General features: G+C 48.7%; 1 protein-coding gene across 1 annotated transcript in view; it reads right to left on the bottom strand.

Moving 5' to 3' along the window:
* Window positions 1-10,865, bottom strand: part of pcif1 (phosphorylated CTD interacting factor 1) — a 15,999-nt gene extending 5,134 nt beyond the window's left edge. The window contains exons 1-15 of the mRNA XM_046028433.1: window positions 10,772-10,865; window positions 8,598-8,746; window positions 8,388-8,512; window positions 7,638-7,763; window positions 7,372-7,505; window positions 7,132-7,286; window positions 6,627-6,774; window positions 6,452-6,535; window positions 6,255-6,354; window positions 3,934-4,093; window positions 3,420-3,589; window positions 3,174-3,260; window positions 2,878-3,062; window positions 2,300-2,393; window positions 1,876-2,051 (exon numbers count right to left, since the gene is read on the bottom strand). Of these exons, the coding sequence (XP_045884389.1) occupies window positions 1,876-2,051; window positions 2,300-2,393; window positions 2,878-3,062; window positions 3,174-3,260; window positions 3,420-3,589; window positions 3,934-4,093; window positions 6,255-6,354; window positions 6,452-6,535; window positions 6,627-6,774; window positions 7,132-7,286; window positions 7,372-7,505; window positions 7,638-7,763; window positions 8,388-8,512; window positions 8,598-8,718 (1,865 nt within the window). The 5' untranslated portion in view covers window positions 8,719-8,746; window positions 10,772-10,865. The remainder of the gene's footprint in view (window positions 1-1,875; window positions 2,052-2,299; window positions 2,394-2,877; window positions 3,063-3,173; window positions 3,261-3,419; window positions 3,590-3,933; window positions 4,094-6,254; window positions 6,355-6,451; window positions 6,536-6,626; window positions 6,775-7,131; window positions 7,287-7,371; window positions 7,506-7,637; window positions 7,764-8,387; window positions 8,513-8,597; window positions 8,747-10,771) is intronic.
* Between the last annotated feature and the right edge of the window lie 3,444 nt (window positions 10,866-14,309).

Raw genomic sequence — 14,309 nt, forward strand, 5'->3', positions numbered from 1 at the left:
CAGTGACGGTGATAATGATGGTGCAGTGATGTGATAATGACCGTGACAGTAACGGTACAGTGACGTGATAGTGACGGTAAAGTAACAGTGGCGTGACAGTGATAGTGACAATGATGCTGCAGTGAAAGTGCAGTGACTGTGATAATGATGATGCAGTGACGTGACTATACAGTGACGTGATAGTGACGGTGCAGCGACGGTGATAGTGACGGTACAGCGGCTGTGATAGTAACAGTGATGTCGATAGTGATGTATAGCGACAGTGACGGCGATAGTGACGGTGCAGCGACGGTGCAGTGGCGGTGATAGTGACGTGATAGTGACGGCGCAGTGACGTGATAGTGACAGTAAAGTAACAGTGCAGTGACGTGATAGTGACAGTAAAGTAACAGTGCAGTGACAGTGACAGTGACAGCGCAATGACGTGATAGTGACAGTGCAGTGATAGTGATGGTAAAGTAACAGCGCAGTGAAAGTGACGGTGCAGTGACGTGATAGTGACAGTGCAGTGACGTGACTATACAGTGACGTGATAGTGACGGTGCAGCGACGGTGATAGTGATGGTACAGCGGCTGTGATAGTGACAGTAACAGTGATGTCGATAGTGATGTATAGCGACAGTGACAGTACAGTGATGTGATAGTGATGGTGCAGAAACGGTACAGTGGCGGGGATAGTGACGGCGACAGTGACGGTGACAGTGCAGTGACGTGATATTGACAGTGCAGTGACGTGATACTGACAGTGCAGCGACGTGATACTGACAGTGACGGTGCAGCGACGGTGATAGTGACAGTGGCGGTGATAGTGACGGGATAGTGACGACGATAGTGATGGTGATAGTGACGGTATAGTGACGGCGACAGTGACGGTGCAGCGACAGTGATGGTGCAGGAACAGTGATAGTGATGACTGTGATAGTGACGGCGATAGTGACGGTATAGTGACGGTGACAGTGCAGTGACATTGACAGTACAGTGATGTGATAGTGACGGTGCAGCGACAGTGACGGTGCAGCGACAGTGACGGTGCAGCGACAGTGATAGTGACGGCGATAGTGACGGTATAGTGACGGTGACAGTGCAGTGACCTTGACAGTACAGTGATGTGATAGTGACGGTGCAGCGACAGTGATGGTGCAGGAACAGTGATAGTGATGACTGTGATAGTGACGGTGATAGTGACGGTATAGTGACAGTGACAGTGCAGTGACATTGACAGTACAGTGATGTGATAGTGACGGTGCAGCGACAGTGACGGTGCAGCGACAGTGATGGTGCAGGAACAGTGATAGTGATGACTGTGATAGTGACAGTGCAGTGACATTGACAGTGCAGTGACGTGATACTGACAATGCAGCGACAGTGATGGTGACAGTGCAGTGACAGTGACGGTGCAGCGACGGTGATAGTGACAGTGGCGGTGATAGTGACGGGATAGTGACGACGATAGTGATGGGGATAGTGACGACGATAGTGATGGGGATAGTGACGACGATAGTGATGGGGATAGTGACGACGATAGTGACGGTGATAGTGACAGTGGCGGTGATAGTGACGGGATAGTGACGACGATAGTGACGGTGATAGTGACGGTATAGTGACGGTGCAGCGACAGTGATAGTGACGGTGCAGCGACAGTGATAGTGACGGTGCAGGAACAGTGATAGTGACGGTGCAGGAACAGTGATAGTGATGACTGTGATAGGGACGTGATAGTGAAAGTGCAGTGACAGGGATAGTGAAAGTGCAGTGACAGGGATAGTGAAAGTGCAGTGACAGGGATAGTGAAAGTGCAGTGACAGGGATAGTGAAAGTGCAGTGACAGTGAAGTAGTAATGCTGTATCCATTGAGTAGTAATGCAGTATCAGTACCTCTTGCAGAGGTGTTGACTCCCAGAGCGGTACTCGTGTTCGTATGCCGGGACGCTCAGCTGGTGACGGAGGAATCGACTCGCCTCCATGCGAGTCAGAGCCGGGGTTACAGGGTCACGCCACTCAGGGACGAAGACGATGAAGGACAGAGGTTCAGAGGACTGATCCAACAGCTCCTGGAACGGGAACAGAACCAATGTGTGACCTGTATACACAGTACAGACCAGCAGAGACCTGTACAGACTGGTTTCGTAGTGAGCGATGCATCCTCTGACTTCCTGTCTGACTGGCGACAGTGAACATACTAGTACTGTACTACCAGTACAGAATGGTGATGCGAGCCGATCCGGACAGACCAGTATAAGCTGGTACAGAATAATTCTAACTGGTTTACCACAGAGCCCAGTACACATGTTGGACTGACCTCGAAGTGCGTCACCATGGCGTCCATCAGCTCTTCACAGAACGGAGGGTTGGCTTCAAACGAGCCGCTGACCGGACAGAAAGACAGGAACGGCCTGCAAACACACGCTGGATTAAGAATTTATACTATTATATACTGCAATACTACTGTATACTCACACTAGGAATATTAAAGAAGTACTGCATGAAACAGGTAATTTTTTCTCATGGTTCTGTGTCTGTGTGACTAAGGGGGACGACATGTTGTGAAACTGGTCCAGTACTGAGCTGCAGTCAGCAGTGAATGAGATCTGTTTTATTTACCAGGAACAGTCACTGTATTGCTTTGATCAAATGCCACCAGACTCCATTGAATATAACAGTAATTTTACCTCTCTGATCCACGGATGCCTCGGTCGGTTAGTCACACAGTAACACAAGTTAACTAATCGAGGCAGCCGCAGACCAGAGAGGTAAAATCACTGTTTTTATGAATGGAGTCTGGTGGCTTTGACGAGAGCAATACAGCGACCCTGTGTGTACCTGTCCTCTCAGGTAAACAGACAGGTCACAGAGAGCAGAGCTGAACACCTGTCTCACCCTCTGGATCCAAAGAAGCCGTCGGTGTCGGGGAAGGCGGAGCTGAACTGTTTGAAGTAGCAGTTGAGCGGCGAAGCGAAACACTCGAAGGAAACTCCAAACTGTCGGTTCAACGTCTCGAACACCGGCACCGGCAGCGCCCCCTGCAGGCCCGTCCCCTCATTAGTCCCGCTGCCAAACATCACCTGGACACACACACACACACACACACATCTCGTTAACTCACCAATTAACTGAGTCATTACAGAACACAGCTATCAAGTAAGCCCTGATTGGTCAACAGAGAGTCAGCTGACCTGGTACCGCTTCAGGAGGCACCAGACTCTGGACAGGAACTTCTCAAAGCGAGGATCGTCTATACAGCTGTACCTGTACAGCAACTCCTGGACACAGACAGGCAGAGAGACTGTCAGTGGGGGTCACATCAGAACAAATACACCTTCATTTCTAAACAAACAGATCAGGAAATATTAACTTATTTAACTCATCAGAGAGTCCACCCCTCTGTCCTCAGAGTCCCCCTTAGCCCCCCCAGTACTGACCAGTTTGCTGAAGTGGCCTCTGTTGACCTTGACCATCTCTCCTCTGAAGCGCAGGCAGGCCACGTCGTTCTCAAAGTGCAGCTCGACTCGAGGGAGGGGGGGCGAGGGGAGCGCCAGACGCACCGGGTAACAGTAGACCAACCGGGACGGCTGGGGGGACGCACACGCCTCTGAACACACACAACACACACAGGCTCAGTGTGCGTGTGTGTGTGTGTGTGTGTGTGTGTGTGTGTGTGGGCGATGGTCCTGCAGCAGGCTCAGGTGTGTGTGTGTGTGTGTGTGTGTGTGTGTGTGTACCTGTGTGGGGGTGGTCCTGCAGCAGGCTCAGGTGTGTGTGTGTGTGTGTGTGTGTGTACCTGTGTGGGGGTGGTCCTGCAGCAGGCTCAGGTGTGTGTGTGTGTGTACCTGTGTGGGGGTGGTCCTGCAGCAGGCTCAGGTGTGTGTGTGTGTGTGTGTGTGTGTGTACCTGTGTGGGGGTGGTCCTGCAGCAGGCTCAGGTGTGTGTGTGTACCTGTGGGGGGGTCCTGCAGCAGGCTCAGGTGCGTCTGTCTCAGGCGGCGGCTGTACTCTGCAGACAGCTGGTAAATCTTGGAGCAGATGCCCTCCACAGAGTCTTTGGCGACGGCGGTGACGTGAGGACCGCACTGCTGTCTCAGGTGCTCCAGGCGGTCCTGCACACACAGTCATTACATTACCTGATGGAACATCTTCAGTACGCAGCGCCAGGTTACCATGAACACCTGCAGGGGGGTCAGAGGTTACCATGAACACCTGAGCCCGGCTGAGCGAGCTCAAACAACTGGGTGTGCCCCACCCACTCAAACCAACCTTTTGTCTTGGTAATCCGGAGCGAGATCTCAGCTGGGTGCAATCAGTCTGACTGCACAACACCTGTATGCAATTACACTCACACTACTTCACTGAAACCAACCACTGAAGCCTTATGGTGCTTTCACAACAAAAGCGAAGCGAGCGTTCGGGCGGTGAGTTTACATACAAAGTCAATGCAAAGACGCGTGGAGCCGCGATTTCCTTTCGGGCGGCGTGAAGGCAGCGCAAAGGAATTTGCGCGAGTTGAATGATTTCAACTGAGTCACGATAGCTCATCAGTGTTGAGATTGTCCGTACGTCACAGACGGCTTCAGAGCGCTGTGTGGAGAGCGCCGGGCAGAGCGGGTGACTGGAAATCTGCTGGCGGAGCTGCTAAACTTGGGGGAGAGGAACAGGGAGCAGCGCTGCAGCTTTCGGACAAATAAACCCCCGGTCAGTCGGTCTGGATTCTGCTCTGACAGCGACGCTGTTTACTCGCAGGAGGAGCTCAGAGTTAACTGCTTTTATTAAATTAGCTTTTTACTTTAGTTTTTGGGATTACAACTTGATTTATCTTCACTGGAGCTTCTCAGCAGCTTCTGTGCACATCCGGTTCCAGGGTTGTTGTTAGCGTCGTTTGGCCCTCAGAGCTCTGCTGGACTACTACTTCATATTTATATAAAAACCGGACAAAACTGGACATTGCTGTGAGAAAAGAAAGCGGAGAAGCTGAACTACCTGGTGAGTTCAGCTGACAGACCTGACAAAGCATGAATTCATATGTTTAACAAATCTGCATCATGTTGTAGTTATTTCAGCATCAGTTTGATCCGTTTGTTGCTATTTAATCACAGCAACATGTTTACTTTGGGTTCATACAGCTGGAGTAATGGTGAGTTGTGTTTATTCGCATTATCGCATTGTGTGTGAACACTCGGCAGTTGTCCAGCGATAAAACTCCCGTGACGAAAGCATTGCATGGATTAAATTCGCGTTTGGTTGGATGCCGCATAAGCGTCTGCTCCTTGTGTGAAGACCTACTTGGGTAAAGACCAGCGAGTCCACAAAGCAAGGCCACCTAAAAGAGTAGCTTTTCTAAGCACACCACTCACTGAAAGCCGCCGGCTACAACTACACTCAGGACATGTGCTACCATAGTATTCCGGCTTCTCTTACCGCTGCTACGCAGACGATACGCAACTCTACCTATCCTTCCCGCCAGATGACCCCACCGTCTCGGCGCGGATCACGGACTGTCTCTTGGACATATCTGCATGGATGAAGGCTCGCCACCTTGAACTAAACCTCTCTAAGACTGAACTCTTGGTCATTCCAGCCAAGCAATCTATCCACCATAACATCAAACTACAAACTGACTCCTCAACCATCACTCCAGCCAGGGTGGTGAGAAACTTCATGATTGATGACCAGCTGTCCTTCTCAGACCATGTTGCTGCTGTCTCACGACAGTGCTACCTCACTCTGTATGTCACCCAGCTTCTGGTCCAGGCCGTGGTTACCTCTCTGCCCTCCTAGCAGGTCTTCCAGCTTGTGCGGTGAAACCCCAACAAATGGTTCAGAGCTCAGCAGCACGTCTGGTTTCTGATCAGCCCAAAAGGACTCGTGTCCCTCCATTACTCAGTGACCTCCACTGGCTCCCAGTGGCCCCCAGAATCAAACTGACTTCAAGAAGCTCTTAAACTCTGCAGAGAACACTTCCTCTGATAACACCTCTGATCTCTGACATGCACTTCCTGTGCTCTTCTTCTTCTGGCTCCTCACAATTATCTTGTATTGACTGCACTTTTTGTTAACTCTTACTTCCTTCCCCAGGTATTTACCCCAGTGATGCGATTTGTGCTACCAGCTCTTACTAGTATTTATTGTCAGTTGTAGTTCTCGTGCTGTATTTGATGCTCTGTTGATGCTTGTATGTTGTTCCTCAAATGCAAGTCGCTTTGGATAAAAGCGTCTGCCAAATGAGTTAATGTAAATGAACACCTGCAGGGGGTCAGAGGTTACCATGTAGTCCTCCTTGCTGGCGGAGTGATCTCGGCGCAGCCAGCTCATCGTGTCTTCAGCGTTCCACTTCACCACCTTCCTGCTCTCTGGACTTGCGTTCCTGCACAGGTGAGAGGTCAAAGGTTAGCGCTACCTCGACCCCAGCCCGCCCACCGGCCGATGCCCTCAGCAGGATCAGACTCTGACTGGTCACCTACCTGGAGTCAATCATCTTCTTGGCGGCTTCAGCGTATTTAAACAGCAGCTTACGGGCCTCCTCTTTGTACTTGATCCGGGACAACCTGAGACGCACACTCGTTAACACATAATCAATATTTAAAACGGAATCAGAGAATCAGGTCAGACGGTGAAGTCAGTACAGCGGGCAGGTACCTGATGGGAATGTCGTTCATGACCTCTCTGAACATGGACGGCGAGATGACCGGGTCACAGTCACTCGGCAGTAAGGGGTCATGACCTTTGTCCACCACCTTCCTCTCCAGCAGCCAACGGTTGAAGGACTCCCGGGGCGGATCAATACCTGCACCGGACAGACAGAACATGGACCAGGCTTCAGGTAGTCAGGACCCCCCAGTACTACTGAGGTCACCCACAGTAACCTCCATTCATCCATTCCAGTTTACCAGCACACCTGTCAGACCGTGCAGGTGTGACACACCTACAAGAAATCATGTGTCTAGAGGTTTCCTGGGATTTTGTCGATACCAATAAATAGAGGATATCTGGAATCTTTCAAAAACGTGTGTGTGTGTGTGTTAGAGGAGGCGGAGCGAGCGCATGAACGCCGTTGAACGGCAGCAGGTGAGCAGGTCGTCAGGTGAGTATGCACGCTGTTCTCAGACACAGGTGTGGTGCTCAGTGACACGTGGCGGCGTACCTTCTCTCTGGTGGCACAGCTCGTGGTAGTGCTGCCTGAGCTTGGTGACCAGCTGAGCCCGCTGCAGCTCGATCTCAGGGTGGGGGGGCAGGTGGTTGGCCGCTGCTCGCTCTCTGATCACGGCGTTTGTCTGCACGTCCAGATCCCAGTAGATACTGAAAACAACAACGTAATCATTAAACTCCGTCAACACACGGGCTACAGACGCTAACTGGGAGGGGGCGTGGCCTCGGTACTCACACAGCTGGCCTGTAGGGGGCGGGGGCGGGGCTTGGTGTTGTGGGCATGGCAGATTGGGCCTGTTTGTCTTCAGGGGCGGCGTTCCAGGGTTTCACCCCAGGGGTGCTGGGAGAGATGGGCGTGGTGGGCTCCACCTGGAAACATCAGACAGTCCTCGTCAGTTTCCCACAATCCACTGCACACCACTCGCTTTAACTGTGTTAATTGATCACGTGACCAGGGGTGGGTGTGTGGGTGTGTGTGTGTGTGTGTGTGTGTGTGTTTACCTTAGCTCGTTTGATGCTGTTAGGCCCCGCCCCTTGCTCCTCAGAGCTCCTCCTCTTCCTCTGGCCGTTACCAAGGTTACTGTCTCCGCCCTCTGCTGGAGCTGCGTTCAGACCTAAAGGATCAGACTGCAGACGGACGTGCAGGTAAACGGCGAGTACACAGAATGAGCTGCATGCTAATATCTAACGTCAACCGACAGGACGGCTTTAGAGTTCAGAGGGAGGCTGTGTGGAATTCAAACGACCAAAACTCAAAGTAAATCACATCAGGAAGAAACAGTCGCTCTGCGACATTTTGGTAAAGCGAGGACATTTTGGCCGGTCCTCACAACTTCAAAGGGCTGTTTGAAGGTTAAGACTTGGGGTCGTCATTTTAGTTGGTATTGTTTAGGGAACGCATTCTGGTGGTGAACTCTTCTTCCCCGTGGTCCAGCTCGTACCAGCATCTATTTTCACTTTACTGATGCTTGTAGGTTGTTCTTCAAATGTAAGTCGCTTTAAATTAAAGCTAAATGAATATTTCCCGCTCTCGTGTCTCCTCGCTCCTCAGAGCACAACTCACGGGGACGGTCTGCAAGACGCAGAAGCATTAGGACCTGTACAGGGCAGGTTTAAGACCTGTACGGGGCGGGTTTAGGACCTGTACGGGCGGTTGTACGGGGCGGGGTTTAGGACCTGTACGGGGCGGGGTTTAGGACCTGTACGGGGCGGGGTTTAAGACATGTACGGGTAAAAGAAACTGTTACTCACGATGACATCATGCTGACCCAGCACTGGCACCTCCCACAGGCTCTGATTGGTGAATCTGTTGAAATAATACGGTCGGTTCTCCCTCCGAGACCAGCACTTAGACCATCCAGCCTGGACCAGCTCATCTGTCAGGGAGACGGGTGAGAGAGCCAGACTGGTGAGAGAGACAGACGGATGAGAGAGACAGACGGGTGAGAGAGACAGGTGTACCTGGGAGTTCAGGTGGTTTGGAGGTGGTGGATGGAGAAAGGGGCGGTCCTTGAGAGGAAGTAGGGACAGAGGGAGACGGCATCATGGCCGCCTCCCCCTTCACCTGGCTGTCACTGGACATCTCAGCTGCTCGTCAGAATGACATCGACCTGCCTGGACAGGAAGACACACTTTAACTTTCAAAATAAAACACACGAGAGCTCTTGGATTGCTGAGACTGTTGATGACGTCACAGCCACGAGACAGGAGCCGCCACCTGTCTGAGAGGATGGACGGCGAGCCAGGTGTACAGAGGGCGGGGCATAGACACAAAGTATGTGATGCTGAACTGACTGGCCGATTGATTGATCAGTGCTGATCACGGTTCAGTCATGTTTTATACCAAACGTCAACGTCCGGTTTTAGATCGTCTGCTGAATCTCAAAAACAAAAAACACGTCGTTTCATTTCTCGTATTTTATGGCTTCACAGGCTCTCGGATCCATTGATTTGTTGATTATCTCATGAAAATAATCAATAACTGCAGCCAAAGTCAGTGCGAGACATTCAGACTAGGGGTGCAACAACTAATCGAAGTAGTCGACAAAAATCGATTATTAAATTAGTTGCCAACGAATTTAATAATCGATTCGTTCATGACGTCATCGGGCCGTAGCGACACCGTCAGCTTAACACAGTAAAATCATAGAGTTTTGTGAGTTGTTGAGTTTGGGGAAACGCTGTCTACTACATAATCGTTCTTATTGATCCACTGTTGTAAAACGTTGTTCCTTTCTTTGTATACAGTGTCAGTTTGTCCCGGGTGCTGCAGTACTGGCGTGAAAGCTGCTCCGTCACTAAACAGCAGATCAGCTGCTTATCAGGACGTGATTTCAGTGGAACTTTCTGTTGCTGCGGCAGAAACGTTCATTAAAGATGCATTTTTGAAAGCAGTATTTTGTATGTATGTTGTACAGGTGTGTGCGTGTGAAAGCAGACAGATGTTGTACAGGTGTGTGTGTGTGAGCAGACAGATGTTGTAGGGTGTGTGTGTGTGTGTGTGTGTGTGAGAGCAGACAGATGTTGTACAGGTGTGTGCGTGTGAAAGCAGACAGATGTTGTACAGGTGTGTGTGTGTGTGTGAGAGCAGACAGATGTTGTACAGGTGTGCGTGTGAAAGCAGACACATGTTGTACAGGTGTGTGTGTGAGAGCAGACACATGTTGTACAGGTGTGTGTGTGTGAGCAGACAGATGTTGTAGGGTGTGCGTGTGAGAGCAGACAGATGTTGTACAGGTGTGCGTGTGAGAGCAGACAGATGTTGTACAGGTGTGCGTGTGAGAGCAGACAGATGTTGTACAGGTGTGCGTGTGAGAGCAGACAGATGTTGTACAGGTGTGCGTGTGAGAGCAGACAGATGTTGTACAGGTGTGCGTGTGTGTGAGCAGACAGATGTTGTACAGGTGTGCGTGTGTGTGAGCAGACAGATGTTGTACAGGTGTGCGTGTGTGAGAGCAGACAGATGTTGTACAGGTGAGTCACAGCTGGATCGCGGGGCCAGTTAACAGCTCTGTGACAACATGAAGGTCCGGCCGAGCAGAAGGCGGCAAACGGAACCTATCACAGTTGTAACCTGGTGAAAACCGTCGCTGCCCGCAGATAAATCGGTGAGGTGTTAAATTAACGCGCTGCGGCGACAAACTCAATGAATTCTGGATGTTTTTCTTTCTAATACGCAGAAACGAGCGCCATGGTTACACGCATGCGCGTGGCAGGCTCTCCAAACAAACACGGGGGGGGGGGGAGAGGGGGGAGGACAACAAAAAGCTGCGGCTGCCGCTCCGGAGCCCGGGCTGAACACACGGCACAGCGGCTCTCAGTACCGGTCCGCAGCTGGGCCGAACCGGGCTAAAGTGCTTTAAAAACATGGGCTGCCTCTAGCTACCGACATTTACCGCCATTTTGCGCGGCCGCTCGGTCTCCGCTCGGAACGACAGCTGCTGTTTAGGCGCCACTTCTCAAACAAGATGGCGGACACGCCCCTGCCACAGCGCTGCGCGTCCAGCACACAGTTTCTGCTCTGTGCTACAAACTCAGCCGCCCAGCGCGCCGCTAGTCCGGTCTGTCTGAACACAGAAACCTTCCCGCGCCTGTCGGTGCCGTCGGAGCGGTTCTGCGGGGCCGCCTGCCCTTACCTTGACCGGTTAAGTTGCGGAGAGTCGCGGGTTCTGTCCGCTTGTTTCGGGTCCTCCGCTCCGCTCCCTCCCCGCCTGCTCAGACATCTTTACAGGGACCCGGGGTGGGCCACTGCGCAGGCGCAGCTGCTGCCCCGCTTCCTGTTCCGACATGTCTTGTTCAGGGCGCCATGTTGAGGAGGTCAAAACAAAAACATCTCGTGTTGTAGAAACACTCACAGCTCCTACATTTACAGAATCCTTTTATTTTATCCACAAATACATGAACATACATTGAATAGTAATTCTTTTGGGAGAAACACTGGAAACCAAATGAAATAAAACAAAATATACATTTATACAAATAGATTTATACTAGAATAAACTTTCGACCTCAGTAAGCCCACATGGACAAGAAGTTAAAGAAATGTTAAAGACAGAATTCATCCAGGGAGAATTAAACAGAGTTCTTCGATAACTGGTCAATAATGTTGGAAATGTTTGTTATAAAAGGAGTGAACTAAGGTCTAGTTATTGTCTAATAAAGAACAATCTGTTATCAGTTAATCTTATCTTGGAGCTAAAGAGTCATCAAGCACAGACTTCTTTGTATATAAATATATTTATATTATTCATAAAAGCCCCACCTGTCAGCGCCTCCTCACCTTTATCAGTTATTCAGACATTTTATCCAATGAAAAAGTTCCTTTAGAGGTTTTTAAAACAAAACTGAAACTGTTTCTGTTCAGTAACAAACCTTCAGATATTTTGTTCAGATATTAGAAATGTTCTGTACTGTATGTGGATGGTTACAAAGATTTGTTTTTAAATGTAAAAATGTCACATTTACAAATATAAATTAACAAATTAAAGAAATTTTAGAGCAAATCTTTGATGAAAATTTAACATTCACCAAAAACAGTTGCAACAGTAATATTTGTAAAACATATATCATGTTTGTACCTTGATTTATCTTCTCACCTTTATTTATTTGTTTCTCTGTTCAAATTAATTTTAACATGCGCTGCTCCTTTCTTGACACTGGATAGCGCTGTTGCTGTTTACATACTCTAAATCGGTGCTGTTGAGTTAATCGAGTGTTAATGTGTGTGTGTGTGTATAACAGTATGACCACCTGCCAATGCTTCCAATTTTACCTCCAAAACAGCACTGACCTGTCAAGGCCAGGAACCTAGTGCTGTAGTCAAGATCTCCCAAACCAAGACCAGACCCAGATCGCAAACATTATTGAAACTATGTCGAATCACCATTCTGCTGTCAACGCTAAGTTCATTGAATCATTCATCATCATTTTGCACCATTTTTTAATATTGAAACAATGTTGAAATCATAGCTAACCAAAAATCAATGTGACTTCAATGTTATTTCAACCATTATTACTATTGAAGACTCTGATGTTGATTCACCATCATTTTGCACCCTGGTTTAATATTAAAACAATGTTAAAATCCCAACTATAAATTAACATGACTTCAATGGTATTCCAACCAATTGTTAAGGTGTGGGGACAGAGTGGACCCAAACGCAACTCTGGGGATTAACAATTTTTATCAGGGGAAAGAAGGGGTTGAGGGACTGGAGTTGAGGGAGAGGTGGATGCCGTGGGAAACGCAGGTACGGGGAACCGAGGAGACTGAGACCAGAGAGCCGAGGGACACTGGGGGCCGAGGAACAGAGGAGGCACGGGAGAACTGATCAGGGGGTTGGTGGAGGAGTGTGGTGGCAGGCTGACTGGGGAGGCACGAGGGAGAGCCGGGAGGACGCCGTGGGTGAAGTCAGAGAGGAGAGGACAGGTGAGCGAGCCCAGCCGACTTGACTGAGGACGAGGGTGAGTGAACCTGGAGAGAGACAGACAGACAAACAGGGTTAGTGACTCAGGGAAAAAGAGATCATGCAGGTTTTACGCGAGCTTGGGTGATCAGTGGCACGGGGTAAGGAGCAACGACGATCAAGCAGCGATGGAGTGGAGAACCGGGGTAGATATGCAGACAGGGATGAGGCTGATTGCTGGCAGAGGAGGTGGCTGACGAAATGCAGGTACGGGTTGTTGGCTGGGCTCAGGAGCAGAGGGGGAGAGAGAGCACATGCAGGGGAGGAGACACAGGGAGGCGGGCAGAGTGCAGAAAAACAAACCAGGGATAACAGAATCACAGGCAAAAAAGACACTCAGCGTCGGCCGGGCTGCCACCACAACACTAATATTACTATTGAAACGACGTTGAAAAGATAGCCTAACTAAAAATCATGTGACTTAATGTTATTTCGACTGATATTAAAAACAGAAAATAGACTACTTGAAAATAGGTGAAAAATATGTCAGCCATAATAAATGTTATGAAATAAGCTATCCTAAACATTAGGCTTAATCTAATATATAAATGACAACAGACAATTTACATCTGTTAAGAAAAGCAACTTTATTTATGTAAAAACATTTTTTTTAGCTTTACTCCTGCTCTGGTGTTTGGCGTCCAGTCCCACCCATCCGGTCTGGAGCATACCGAAGCCACTTTTGTACTACCTGAGCAAAGGCAAATTCAGTGGCTCCTGCTCCTATTTGCTGAGTCAGGGCATCTACAACAGAAAACATACAAACAAAAACATGAAGTTTTCACTTTCAGTTGCGAATCTTCGTGCCGATTGGATATTTTTATATGTAGTCAACTCTGGGCTGTAGCTTTCTGTCTATTAAACTGTCAAGTCAGTCTGAGGTAATTTGTTGCAGTGGAGACACTACGACAAACTGTGGCAGTTAACATCTGGAAAATATAAAAGGTAAGTGTAATATAATACAGCAAATTAAAATATAACGGTGTTGTAGTATTAGTAACCTAGTAATGTGTAGCCTAATAGCTGTCATGAATATTACATGGACAATCGTTCATTGATGAGTTGGGCTGAGGTAGGCACTGTAGACAGAGCTGGTGTGGCCTAATGGTAAAGGCACAGACATTGCAAAGCAAGTTGCAACATCAAACTAATGTCATATTCTTTAATTATAATCAAAATATCCTGAACTGCCGCTTCATAATAATAATAATAATAATAATCTATATTTGTAGAGCACTTTGCAAATACAAGTTACAAAGTGCTTTTACAAGTGTAAAGACAATAATACCCAAGAGACAATAATACAAAAACAATACAAGATAAAAGCATGAAAACATTGAAAAGACTAAAATACAGATAAATATAAAATTAGTAAAATAGAATAAAATAAAAGGGATAAAATAAGGTCAAATAAGATCGGGAAAAGCTCTCCTATAAAAGTATGTTTTAAGAAGGGACTTAAAAGAGTTCACTGACTCAGCCGACCTGATTTCCTCGGGCAGGCTGTTCCAGAGCCTCGGGGCCCTGACAGCAAACGCTCTGTCCCCTTTAGTTTTCAGTCGAGACTCTGGAACAGACAACAGACCTCTGCCCGAGGATCTCAAGGTACGTGCTGGTGCGTATGGGACTAAAAGGTCAGAAATATAACAAGGCGAGAGGCCATGAAGAGCTTTAAAAGTGATCAATAGAATTTTAAAGTCAATTCTAA

Source organism: Micropterus dolomieu, linkage group LG18 (assembly GCF_021292245.1).
Source record: "Micropterus dolomieu isolate WLL.071019.BEF.003 ecotype Adirondacks linkage group LG18, ASM2129224v1, whole genome shotgun sequence".
Classification (NCBI taxonomy): domain Eukaryota; kingdom Metazoa; phylum Chordata; class Actinopteri; order Centrarchiformes; family Centrarchidae; genus Micropterus; species Micropterus dolomieu.